At 37.3% G+C, this 14,203-nt stretch overlaps 1 protein-coding gene across 1 annotated transcript in view; it reads left to right on the top strand.

The window, feature by feature from the left end:
- Nucleotides 1-14,203, top strand: part of OLA1 (Obg like ATPase 1) — a 187,771-nt gene that overhangs the window by 19,198 nt on the left and 154,370 nt on the right. The window contains exon 4 of the mRNA XM_045868595.3: nt 1,284-1,411. Within this exon, the coding sequence (XP_045724551.1) occupies nt 1,284-1,411 (128 nt within the window). The remainder of the gene's footprint in view (nt 1-1,283; nt 1,412-14,203) is intronic.

Raw genomic sequence — 14,203 nt, 5'->3', positions numbered from 1 at the left:
TCCAGTGCAGTACTATAAATGTATTTTCTCTTCCTTATGATTTTTCTTAATAACATTTTCTTTTCCTAGCTTACTTTATTTTTATATGTAAGAATACAGTATACAACATATATGCATACATGTTAATCAACTGTTTATGTTATTGGTAAGGCTTCTGGTCAATAGTAAGCTATTAGTAGTTAAGTTTTTTGGGGAGTCAAAAGTTATATGTGGATATTTGACTGCCTGGAGGTTGGCACTCCCTAACCCCTGTGTTATTCAAGGGTCAATTGTCCTTTAATCTCCATATTTACATGGCCAGCTGGTTTTCCTAACTTGGTTTCTAACTTGTGTTAACTATGCCTTTACTTTGAACAAAGCAAAGGGTATTTTGTATATGCCTTTATTTCTGTTGCTGTTGTTAACAACTAGATTATTACCATGCTGATAACCAGTTCACATCATTATATGCATTTTTTGTCTATATAACCTACATGATGATTAAATGCAAATCCAGATATCCTGTGTTTGAATCCCAGTTTTGTTACCACTAGCTGAGTAATCCCCTGAATGTACATAGATTTCTTAATTCCTCTCAGGCTCAATTTCCTCATCTTTAAAGTAGATTTAATAATAGCACTTACCTGATGGAGTTGTTTTGAACTTTGAAATGATACATGTAAATCACTTAGTCCAGTGCCCATCACAAAATATGTTGGCTCATTCTATAATGATTACCTTTTATCAGTATATTCTTAAAATGTTCTCCTTTGCTTTTGTGTCCATATGCATGGGCCAGCAGAACAGTATAGTAAAATTAATGGTACGAATTTTAGTTCTTTGTAGACACAATAAAAACATCTATTCTGCTTTACAGTTTTCCTTCATTTTCCTAGGTAAGAAAGTCCTAAAGTAGTAAAAGATTATTTCTTATTTATTTTTTTTGGTATTTATTTATCAAATCATTCTTTTTTTTTTTTTAAAGATTTTATTTATTTATTTGACAGAGACAGCGAGAGCAGGGACACAAGCAGGGGGAGTGGGAGAGGGAGAAGCAGGCTTCCCGCTGAGCAGGGAGCCCGATGTGGGACTCGATCCCAGGACCCTGGGATCATGACCTGAGCCGAAGGCAGCCGCTTAACGACTGAGCCACCCAGGCGCCCTATCAAATCATTCTTGAGAGTCTTCTAAACATTGTTCTAGAAGGGAAAGGATTACTTTATGTAGAATATTTTCAAAATCGATTTAGCTAATAAACAGGTTCTTAGTACTATTTTATAATAAAACCATCTTTTGTTTTTCAGCAAAATTCCTGCCTTTCTAAATGTAGTGGATATTGCTGGCCTTGTGAAAGGAGCTCACAATGGTCAAGGCTTGGGAAATGCCTTTTTATCTCATATCAGTGCCTGTGATGGAATCTTTCATCTAACACGTAAGTACAGTTGTTTATTTAATTGATTCATTTCATTATAATCAGTGTTTTCTTTCCATTATAGCTCAAATAAAATTAATAATGACTAATAGATTTGCTTTGTTTCACAAGACGAATCATGGATTGGTCTGCTAATTGTGACTTTAATGTTATTTAGTATCATTTCCATACAGGAAGGCTTATTCCATAGCAAATATGTGCTGTATTGATATTCTAAGTGAATTCCATCCCCTGCTCTGGATTGGATCCATTGAGAAGTGTTTCTTTCTCTCTTTCTTTTTTTTTTAGGGGGCAGGGGTTACCTTTAATGCTGCATTTTTTGCCGAATCCCTATGATGCCCTGTCCCTGAGTATCCCTGCCCACCCTCCACCACGCCCCCCACCTTTGGGAAGTGTTTCTATGTGGAAATAATTTTGTGGCTTATAAAGGCATTTGAACTTTTCTTAACTTGTGGAACTTTTCTGTATTGTTGCTTTTCATGTGTTGAGAAGGCAGGATTAATAGAGGAGGGGATTCTGTTATTTCAAAGAAGAGAGAGGCATCCAGGGTACTTACTGAGATGAGAGGGTTAAGGAGAAACTACAGATGAGCTAATCTTTGATGGAGAGAGGGGTATAAAGCAAAGAGGAAAACTGGTAGAACTATGTGTTAGTTTATGTTCTCTTGAGTGCAGAAGTGAGCCAAGAACATAGTAATTCTTTGACAGAAAGGTTCAGGTTAGGTTTAGGTTAAGGTTCAGGTCAAGACCGCACTGCATGGTATTGTAATGAACAAATCAGTGCAAATGAAGGAAATGCAAGTTAGGGGTACAGGCCAGTTGTGGTCTGGTTTAGTGCTTTTGTTTGTTTCGGGTCCACAACTAGATAACTATAGCAATTATAAATGAGCATTTAGAAAATTTTATAGCCATTTGAGGAATTTTTTTGTCACATGAATCTAACAAATTGTGCTAGTATTTCTGTATGTTTTTAAACAATTTTTCATTTTTTTTTTTTTTATAAAGATTTATTTATTTATTTGACAGAGAGAGAGAGAAAGTGCACAGGAGTGGTGGGGAGGGGCAGAGCGAGAGGGAGAAGCAGGCTCCCTGCTGAGCAGGGAGCCCAATGCGGGGCTCCATCCCAGGACCCTGGGATCATGACCTGAGCTGAAGGCAGACGCTTAACCATCTGAGCCACCCAGGTGCCCCCATTTTTATCGTATTTTACAAAAGTCCACCACACATAGTTTGAGAAGGACTGATTTAGGTAACTTCATATTGGGTGGAGGTATGGAGACACCTTCTGGAGGGGTTTGTGGTGCAGGTGAAGAATAGGGTTGGGGTTGGGGTTGGGGGGCCGTGGGGGAGGAATTCAGTTATGTAGAGTAGTGCTACTTAAAGCCCGTGCACTGGGTGCACTGGCGATAGCCTTTGTTTTCCTGACAGCTTGATTTTTTTACTGGTTGTGGTGACTGATGTGAGAGTTTCAAAGAGAAGTGGAATCAAGTGTGACTCCTGGGTTTCTGGACTGGGCCAGTTGAATGAATCTTGATGGCATTCACTGATATGTTAAATGTAGAAGGACCAGCAAGTCTTGGGAGAGACTTAATGAGGCCAGTTTGGTACAGTTTTGTTTTGTTTTGCTTTTTGAGAGAGAGTGTGAGAGAGTAGGGGGAGGGGCAGAGAGAGAGAGGGAGAGAATTCCAAACAGTCTCCATAGTCAGCACGGAGCCCGACGTGGGGCTCGATCTCACGACCCTGGGATCATGACCTCAGCTGAAATCAAGTTTTGGATGCTTGGGGCGCCTGGGTGGCCAGTCGGTTAAGTGTCTGCCTTCGGCTCATGTCATGGTCCCAGGGTCCTGGAATCGAGCCCCGCATCAGGCTCTCTTCTCCCTCTCCCACTGCCTGCTGCTTCTCCCTGCCTGTGCTTGCTCGCTCTCTCTGTCAAAAATAAATAAAATCTTAAAAAAAAAAAGAGTTGGATGCTTAACTGACTGAGCCACCCAGGTGCCCCAGTTTGGGACAGTTTTTTGGATTTGTGTACCTGGGACATCCAGGTAAGAGATGTCTATAAGGAAGTAGGATTGATTGAGCAGGTGTGACAGGAGGATGGGGGTGAGAGAATTGAAATTTTGGGGTGAGAAAGATTGAACTGATGGGTGGAATAGAGCTTAACATAGAGTAGGAGGGAACATAACAGAGGACTGAAAAATGGAAGGGTCGTAGATCTAATTACCTGAGGAGGTTCAAGAACAGATATGCTGGGCATAGGGGGAGGGATATTTGACTTAACATTTTCAGAGGTGGAGCAGTTAAGGGTGATGGTAAGATCCTGATAATGGCCTGAAACTAAATGTAATCAAGTCTTTGTTTTGTTATCTGTTGTATAATATTCGTCTGATATGTTTTTCTAACCCTTAGCGGAAAAATGAATTTGGTTAGGAGCATACATACTTTATTGTATTTCATTCAGGCTAAAGCTATTGTGAAGAAAGGAAAAAAAAAATCCATTTAAACTAGATACCCTGGTTTCTTATAGTAATTTGATATCAGAGGTGTTAAATTGTGAAAATACGCATCTTAGAATTGATGAAATATGGTATATATTATTGTATAGTGCACAGAACTCAGAACAAAATACCTTCATAGAATTATAATCAGTAAAAAAGATTTGCAGAGATTAAAAAGATAAAGTGATTACTTTGAAACTGTGAAAATTGGGAATTCTTTAATTTGAAATTATGATATATTTTTGTCTTCAATAATCAGATTACTAAATATGAATGTGAAAGAAGATTTAGCTTTCATATTACTCCTTATTTGAAGATTATATTCTTCAGATACCTTAAAGTCACCAGAAATGCAGTTGACTTATTTATTAATTCTATAGTAAATGCTTTGTGTTTTAGGTGCTGGAAATAGATAGTGGGTAGTAGAATCTAACATTCTCTGGTTTTATGAAGCTTCTAGACTAGTGGTAGAAATAAATATTGAATAATTATATTAATAAATGTGTAATTACATTGTTGGATTTGGACTTTTTTTTTTAACTTACTGGGAATTATTTACTTATTTGCCTATTACAACGTTTGAAACTTGTTTTAATTCTTAAGTTCATCATTTCTTATTTTGGTGCGAAAAAAATCCATTTTCTATGGTTATATTTTTTTAGTTTCTCTATTTTTGTTTTAGACAATTGATATAAAACTACTAAGGAAAGGGACCAGATACCTGGCTGGCTCAGTTGGCAGACCATGCTACTCAATTTTGAGGTTGAGAGTTTGAGCCCCACATTGGGTATAGAGATGACTTAAAAAACAACAACAACAACAACAAAAACAACTAGTAAGGAAAGGGACAGTACAGTGATGATGTATCTATTAGTGCCTAGGGCACTTTTAAGCTTTCCATTAGAATATCTGAATGGAGGCACCTGGGTGGCTCAGTCGGTTAAGCGTCTGCCTTCGGCTCAGGTCATAATCCCTGGGTCCTGGGATCAGGTCCCACATTGGGCTCCCTCCTCCGCGGGGAGTCTGCTTCTCCCTCTCCCTCTGCCCCTCCCCCAGCTTGTGCTCTCTATCACTCTGACAAATAAATAAAATATTTAAAAAAAAAGAACATCTGAATGTTAGGAGAGAGACAAAATTATGAATGGGAAACTTTGGTTTATTTTGAATTTTAATTTATTAATGCTATGTTTCTCTCCATTAATTTAATTTTTAAAAATTAACTTTTCCCTCACCTTGTTTACTCTCTTGGTTATTAGACATAATGTAAATATATACATTGCCTCAAAAATTTATTCTTGTTTTAAATATAAATACTTTGACAGGTTTGCTTTGGTTTTAAATCTTTAGTTCACTCTTTCTAATCATTTGACACATTATTTATGGAGCACCTCTTTCAAGTGTGCTAGATGCTGAGGGGTGTAATCGTGAGTAAAAACTCTTGCCCTCATAGAGCTTACAAACCAGTGGAGGAGACAGACATTGAATAAATGGTCATATAAACATAGGATGCCATTCTCTAATTGTGCATAAAGAAGAGAGACAGCATGTGCATGTGAGGGTGTGGTGTTGCCTTGAGGAAATGATGGTTATGCTGGGAGGGAAAGATTGAGTGGGAGCTAATATGTTAGGGGAAGGAGGAAAGAAAGGAGAGATTGATTATTTAGAATAAATGGCTTATTTCAAGGCCCTGCTGCTTTGAAAGGACTATCAGTGTGGCTAGGATGAATGATGTTGAGGAGCGATGGAAAAGAGACAGGGAGGTAATTGGGGATTCACCATGTCCACCATATATAGGCTTACTGGCTTAAATATGAAGAGTTTTAAATGGAGAGTTGGGGTAGGAGGGCAGATTAAATTGTTCCAGGAGCTACTTGGCAGTTATTCAGTTGAGTTACATTTTTAATGTTTTAAGAAATCAAAATGGAGTTAGGCACCAAGAGTTTGAAATTTCATTGTTAAAAAAATATTATTTTCAAGATACTGGTAATGATTTTCATAGATGTCTGGCATGACAAATGTAGAACACTTCTTTTGTAAAAGAATCTATTCGCATTCTTTCGTTTGCTTACCCCTTAAATAGTGTTTTTTTCTTGTGGGGTTTGTTGCCTAATGTGTAGGTGTTTTAGGTCCTTTCTCCATGAGTCATTAGAATTCTCTTTAAATTTCTTTTTTTTTTTTTGAAAGATTTTGTTTATTTATTAGAGAGGCAGATAGAGAGAGAGAGAGAGAGAGAGAGAGCACAAGCAGGGGGAGGGGCAGAGGCAGAGGGAAAAGCAGACTCCCCGCTGAGCAGGGAGCGCGCTGCAATGCACGACTCCATCCCAGGACCCTGAGATCATGACCTGAGCTGAAGGCAGACGCTTAACTGACTGAACCACCCAGGCGCCCCTAGAGTTCTCTTTAAAATTTTATTTTCAGGGGTTTTCTTGTTTGCAAAGTACACTAATAAGGTAATGAGAGATACTAGAAAAAATGGAAGATTATCTTGTTCACATGTACACAGATTTAGAGTTACACTTACCTTTTAAAGTGTGTTTTTAAAGTTACTGAATACTAACCGATAGCTATGGGTTCAGCTAGATAAACAAGAATTTACTCTTTCTGTAAACAAGGGTTACTGAAGCAAAAGTATGTCTTACTGGGACACAAAAATATAAAAATTGCCAGACTTTGCCTGATGGGAAGTATGAGAGCTAATCTTTTTATTCTGGTGAATTTTATAAACAAAGCTTTGTGGGAAGTATTTTTAATAGTACATATGAATCTGTGCTTTTTAAAATTAATTTGAAAACAGAATCAGAGTCTTCACTTACTGCAGGGTGACATTTTTCTTGCTATTTTAAATGCTTAGAAAACTTTAAAAAATGCTTAGAAAACTTTTTCAAAAGAACAGTAATTGAAGAATAATAATTTGTTCATTATGTGAAACTTCTTATGTAGCTTATTGAAGATGCTCCTTTAGTATGTAAGCCAGTTTGTAGAAAATGTAGACCAGTTTTATGTAGGAGGTAGATGTAATGTTAACATTTTTTTCTGTACATAGTAACATGAATTAATCTCAAAATAATTTATGCTAAGTAGAAGAAGCCAGTCCAGAAAAGAACATAAACTATATGATTCCATTTATATAAGATTCTAGAAAATACAAACTAAATATATCAGAAGGCAGATCAGTGGTTGCCTGGGGTCAAGGGGATGGGGAAGGGGAAGGGGTGGGGGAGGGATTAAAAGGGGTGTGAGGAAACTTGGGTGATGGAATGTTCGTAATTCTTGATTGTGGTGATGGTATCACAGGTATATACATATGCTATATCAAATTGTACACTTTATGCACAGTTTATTAAATGTTAATTTCACTCAGTAAAACAAAAAAGAAAAAGGGTGTGGAAAATTAAACAAACAAACAAACAAACAAAAAACCAACAACAACTTCTGTGTCACCTTTCCTTCCAGGGGAGTTTTGATTGGACTGTGTTACCCTGATTGTTTCAGTAGTGTAAGCATTGGAGATGATGTCCTATTTCTAGATTATAATTAGTAGGTTGGTGCACTATTTGTATTGATTTACAAATCAGAATTAAACCTGACATTTTGTGAAGAAACTTGGATTTTGGTGCATTAAAGTGAAATTATTTGGCTCTTTCATATGCTAATTTGATGTACAGAATCTTTTCAGCTGGAGAATTCTTTAAAAATTCTAAACTATTATTATTTATTGGCAAGTTTGTTAGTTTGTTGGGCAAAACATTTTTTTAAAAATTTCATTTGGGGCGCCTGGGTGGCTCAGTTGTTAAGCGTCTGCCTTCGGCTCAGGTCATGATCCCGGGGTCCTGGGATCAAGCCCTGTGTCGGGCTCCCTGCTTGGCGGGAAGCCTGCTTCTCCCTCTCCCACTCCCCCTGCTTGTGTTCCCTCTCTCACTGTGTCTCTCTCTCTGTCAAATAAATAAATAAATAAAATCTTAAAAAAAATAAAAATAAAATATAAATTTCATTTATAAAATTCAGGAGTATGTGTATTTTATTTTTTAAATTATCATATAGTAAAATTGACTTATTTTGGCATACAGTTCTATGAATTTTAGCATATGTATAGATTTGTGTAACGACCAGCACACAGGGTGCAGAACACTTCACCCCCCAAAAAGTCCCTTATGCTATCCCTTTATAGTCACACTCTTGCCACTCTGAAGCCTGACAACTATTGATCTGTTCTCCATCACTTGAGTTTTGTCTTTTTGAGAATACTGTATCAGTGAAATAATAGCAATGTGTATTGTTTTGTTTCATTTTGAAAAAAGTTTACAGATGAAAGCTACTGCTTTATTAGCATATCCTCTGGGTCCATCCATTAGTCAGGTTTCTGGAACCTAGGAGGGGCTGAAATTAATCCAGAGGGGGTTGGTTTTCTGTTTTCTGTTTTTTACTTTTTCAGTTTTCTTTAATCTCATTCTTTCTATTCTTTTATGGATCTTTTTTTTTTTTTTAAAGATTTTTTTATTTATTTATCTGAGACAGAGAGAATGAGAGAGACAGAGAGCACATGAGAGGGAAGAGGGTCAGAGGGGGAAGCAGACTCCCTGCCGAGCAGGGAGCCCGATGCGGGACTCGATCCCGGGACTCCAGGATCATGACCTGAGCCGAAGGCAGTCGCTTAACCAACTGAGCCACCCAGGTGCCCCATATGGATCTTTTAAGTGTTTTTAAATAACATAGTGTTTCTTTTACTCTTGATGTTTTGGGAAATACTCTTTTTTTCTTTAAAAACAAAAACAAAATTCTTAACAAAGTTTTGCCTTAAACCAGACTAAGTCTTGAGCTAATGGGCAGAACTGCCTATCTCTAAAATACAGGGTGTTATGAAATACAGGGTGTTATGAAAATAGTGAGAATCCTGTGTTTGTTGAACTCTTCTATCTAAGAGCTCTAACTGCAAAGGATGAGGAACATTGGGGGCTTTTGGTACACAGTGTAGCTCCAGACACTTGACTTCAAGGAAAAGTTTTTAGCATCTCATGGTTTACTTTATTCTGTATTTCCAGCAGTGTGCAGTCCCCAGTTTGAGAAGCAGGATTGTAGGTTATGATATAAATACCCCAGACCTACCAAAAGGCCTATCTGACCAAACAACTAGGTCCAACTTAATTTTTTTTTTAAGATTTATTTATTTTAGGGGAGGGAGAGTCTTTTTTTTTTTTTTTTTTTTAAGATTTTATTTATTTGACAGAGAGAGACAGCAAGAGAGGGAACACAAGCAGGGGGAGTGGGAGAGGGAGAAGCAGGCTCCCCGCTGAGCAGGGAGCCCAACGCAGGGCTCAGTCCCAGGACCCTGGGATCATGACCCGAGCCAAAGGCAGACGCCTAACAACTGAGCCACCCAGGCACCCACCCAGGCACCCTAGGGGATGGAGAGTCTTAAGCAGATTCCATGCTGAGCATGGAGCCCAATGCGGGGCTCTATCTCATGACCCTAAGATCATAACCTGAGCTGAAACCAAGAGTCCGATGCTTAACCAACTGTGCTACCCAGGTGCCTCAGGTAGGTCCAACTTAAAATAATAATGAATAGCTTTATAGCACTTTGTTTATTTAGTGCTTTTTAAATTGTTAGGTCTTGATCATCAAAGATTCCAGTGAGATGTGTATGCCTTATTGTCATCCTCATTTGAAAATGAGAAAACCAAAGCTTAGGTTAAAATGATTTGCTTAAGTCACATAATTGAAAGTTGTCAGTCCCTGTGATTAAACCAACTTTGTTTGGCATCAGTCCTTCCTACCACACCCTTTCTGTCTTGACCATAGCATTAACTCCAATTCTGTGTTGTCCAACCTCTGGAAGAAATAGATGTTTGAGGGAAAACTTTAACAGTATATAGAAAAAGTACCTGATTTTCTAAGGATTAAACATAGCTTTTATGTATATATGTGTGTATGTATTTTTTTAAAAGATTTTATTTATTTGACACAGGGAGAGAGCACAAGCAGGGGGAGAGAAGCAGGCACCCCAATATATATATATATATTTTTTTTTTTTTTTTAAATAAGGTTTTTATTTTAATTCCAGTATAGTTAACTTACAGTATTAGATTAGCTTCAGGTGTACAATATAGTGATTCAACAATTCCATACATCCCCCAGTGCTCATCATAAGTGTCCTCCTTAGGGGCGCCTGGGGGCTCAGTCTGTTAAGTGCCTTTGGCTCAGGTCATGATCCCAGGTCCTGGGATTGAGCCCCACATTGGGCTCCCTGCTCAGTGGGGAGCCTGCTTCTCCCTCTCTCTCTGCCTGTCGCTCCCCCTGTTTGTGCTCTCTCTCTGTCTCTGTCAAATATATAAAATCTTTAAAAACAAACAAGTGTCCTCCTTAATGCCCATCACCTATTTCATCTATCCCCCCCTCCACCTCCCCTCTGGTAACCATCAGTTTGTTCTCTATCATTATATCATTAACTACATCAAAAACGAATGATGTAATGTATGGTGATTAACATAACATAATAATAAAAAAAGAGTCTCTTGGTTTGTCTCTTGTTTTTCCTTTGTTCATTTGTTTGTTGAATCCCACATATGAGTGAAATCATATGGTCTTTGTCTTCCTCTGACTGACTTATTTCACTTAGCATTATATTCTCTAGCTCCATCTGTGTTTGCAAAAGACTGAGTAATATTCCTTTATAAAGGTAGCTTTTACTCTTGAAGCCTGTGCCGGAGCTCCATGGAGTAGGAGCTGGACTCGGATTAGATTACAATGTTTGCATGCTTCTGTAACCTATCTAGATAGAATATATTGTTTCTAGTCATTTGTGTTGCTGAATGAAATACATAGGGTTTGATGACTCTGTTAAGAAGAAAGTCAGTAGAGGATTTTGATGGATTCACTGCATTAGATTTCTTGTCTCTTGCATTTAGAATGTACCTTTCTCAATTTGCTTTACCTGTGTTCACAAAACAAGATACTGGGTCTTTAAAAACTCATACTAGTACTTAAAAATAGTTTCCTGTAAAACCATCTGTCAGCTCTATTGATAGGGGAAAATACGTGTACATTTGTTTGTTAAATGTAATATAAACTCTGCTCAGGTTAAATTTATGAACAAGTACTTTTATAATGTAAAAAAAAAACCCTCTTAACTTGAAAAGTGTTATTAATACATGCTGATAAAGCAAAACCTTTTTAAACAGAATTTTTAATAGAATTAAGGTTAACTTGAAGAGTTAGTTTTCCCTGAAAACCGAGATGGAGGGAGGAGGATTAAATGTGAGGTAAGAAAAAGGTTTTTACAAATTTAATGCATAAATTACCAGGTGAGGGAACCAAAGCATAACACATTATGATGACACATTAATATAAGTAATTTGCTTAATAAGTGACATTTTAACAAGTGAGATGAATCATTTAGAAGATTTTAAAGTAAACTTCGGGAATAGCTATTGCAAAAACTTGTTGACAAATTTAGGCAAATCTTAATTAGATTACTTTATGAAAGCCCTTTTATTGTCTTTTCAATTACTTCTTCACTGCCAAAGTAGTCGAATGTATCTAAGACATAGTATCAGTTTTGAATGTTTTGTTGCAGGTTGGAAAAAAATTCCCGCCAGGTATCATTTCGGCGGCTCAGGGAATGAGTGTGATGGGTTGTATGTGGGGGAAGGGGAGCACAGCTTGGTAGACTGTTCTTGTGCTGCTGTCTGTCCTCTCTTGAGTATAGGGTTTACATGGAAGTGGAGTTGGTAAGAGCTTGAAGTTCATAATTTCGGTAAGCAAAGTTGTGCTTCCAAAATACCTAGCACTCATTTTATGCCTGAAAATAAGGTGCTATTTATTGTGCTGGAATTTCCAGAATGTTGGATATATGTTAAACATAACTAAAAAAAAATTAATACATGTTTTTAGGTTTTTTGCCTCTTTGTATGGCCTATGCTCTTCCAGCTATTGAACAAAACAAACTAGTAGTTAACTTTAAAGGATTTCTTTTTTTAACTTTCTGTGCTTGTGTTGCTTGAATGAACATTCCATACTGACCCAAAGAATGCCACAAAATTGAATTTCAGTTGAATTAATTCCCTACAAAAATACTTGCAATTTTTTAGTGCAATTTAATTATTTTTATGACATCACAGAGGATAAACTTTATGTGAGATATGAATATCAGAGGCTAATTTAATTACCTTCAACACAGAAACCTTACCTCTTATGTTCTTACGTATTTTATATATAATATCCTTCCATGAAAGGATAAAGGGTTATAATTGAAATTAGGGGAAAAAGTATTTATCTCTGAGATTTTGTTATGGATCACAGTTTGAGAAACGCTAACCAAAACTAAAGTCTAACCGTTTTTATTTTAACAAAGATGCAGTATTCTAAGCCCTGTACAAATATTAACTCATTTATTCCTCTTAACACCTCTGTAAGAATAGGTACTGTTATCCTCATTTTGTAAATGAGGAATCCAAAGAGTAGAGGAGTTACATGGCTAGTAACAGTTAGAAATCAGATTTTATTATTTTTTTCATTTTATAATGAATTTTATTTTTTCCATTTTTAAAATTTAAGTTCAATTAATTAACATATAATGTATTAACGGTTTCAGAGGTAGAGGTCAGTGATTCATCAGTCTTATATAATACCCAGTGCTCATTACATCATGTGCCCTCCTTAATGTGTATCACCCAGTTACCCCATCCCTCTGCTCCCCTCCCCTCCAGCAACCCTCAGTTTGTTTCCTGTGATTAAGAGTCTCTTATGGTTTGTCTCCCTCTTTGATCTCATCTTGTTTTATTTTTTCCTCTCTTCCCCTACCATCCTCTGTTTTGTTTCTTAAATTCCACTTATCAGTGAGATCATATGATAATTGTCTTTCTCTTATTGACTTATTTCGCTCTACTTCCATCCACATCGTTGCAAATGGGAAGATTTCATTTTTTTGTTGGCTGAGCAGTATTCCAAGAAATCAGATTTTAAACTCAGTTCTGGTTACAAAGTCCTTGCTCTGTGTTGGACTAGTCCATTAATCTATGTTGAGAATTATCAATGCAAATAAAGAAGTTTTTTGTTTTTTTTTTAATCATGAAAATTTTTATTAGTCTGTGAGCTCTTGAAACTTTTTGTCTGTGGACCCACTTTGAGAAACACTTGTGTAAATTCCAGAGAAGTTGCATCAAAATTTATCAGTTCTAGGTCAAGCAGTTTTCCTTTTCCTTTTTTTTAAGATTTTATTTATTTGAGGGAGAGAGAGCGAGAGAGCACAAGCAGGGGGGAGGGGCAGAGAGAGGAGGAGAGGGAGAAGCAGACTCCCCACTGAGCAGGGACCCCGATGTGGGCCTTGATCACAAGATCCCAGGGTCATGACCTGAACTGAAGGCGGACAGATGCTTAACTGACTGAGCCACCCAGGCGCCCCAGGTCAAGCAGTTTTTAATGAGACCCAAATTATATAGTAAAAAGGCAGTGGAAAATTATTTATTTTGTAAATTCCTAAAGGATATGGGATGACTTTATTTAGAGAAACAGATTTATATGGCTTGAATCCAGGTATACATGTTACAGACTCTTAACACTTTTAGTAATAAAGATAGCAAAACATATTTCAGAAAGAAGAGAGAGAACACATTCAAATTTACTCTCACATATTCTTCTGGTATTTTCATTTTGGTTTATGATGGGAATAAATAGACAAGTGATCAGTAGCCAGGGTCCTGGCAGTATCTGTAGCAGCTTTCATTAATCTTTTAGATGGTAACTTCTTTTTGGAGGTTGTACGGAGCTTACATGTAACAATTGACTGTGTGACTTAATGCAATGTGTACTTTGTTCGTAACAATCCTGTAGGGGCGGGAATATACCTGTTTTAAGATGAGAATACTGAGGCTTAAAGAGACTAGGAAATTAGGCCATAATTTACATAACTGATGAGCACCAGAGCTATGATTTGAATTCAGGTCTGCTTGAAGTGACGCGGCTGGCAGCGCTTAAAAATCTACAAGCAGTTGGATAGTTATTTTCTTTTCTTTGGTCTGAGTGTCAAATTGTTTTTGAATGTTGGTTATGTTCTTTTTTTTTTTTTTTAAAGATTTTATTTATTTATTTAATTGACAGGGAGAGAGAGAGAGAGAGAGAGAGAGACAGCCTGAGAGGGAAGACAAGCAGGGGGAGTGGGAGAGGAAGAAGCAGGCTTCTGGCTGAGCAGGGAGCCCGATGCGGGGCTCGATCCCAGGACCCAGGGATCATGACCTGAGCTGAAGGCCGTCGCTTAACCAAATGAGCCACCCAGGCGCCCCAGTGTTGGTTATGTTCTAAAT

This window comes from Mirounga angustirostris, unplaced genomic scaffold, assembly GCF_029215605.1.
Source record: "Mirounga angustirostris isolate CCGP_5_RB_7025 unplaced genomic scaffold, mMirAng1.0.hap1 SCAF_3, whole genome shotgun sequence".
NCBI classification, from domain to species: Eukaryota; Metazoa; Chordata; class Mammalia; order Carnivora; family Phocidae; genus Mirounga; species Mirounga angustirostris.
The sequence above is the reverse complement of the archived record's forward strand: the minus strand, read 5'-3'. Positions and strand labels throughout refer to the sequence as shown.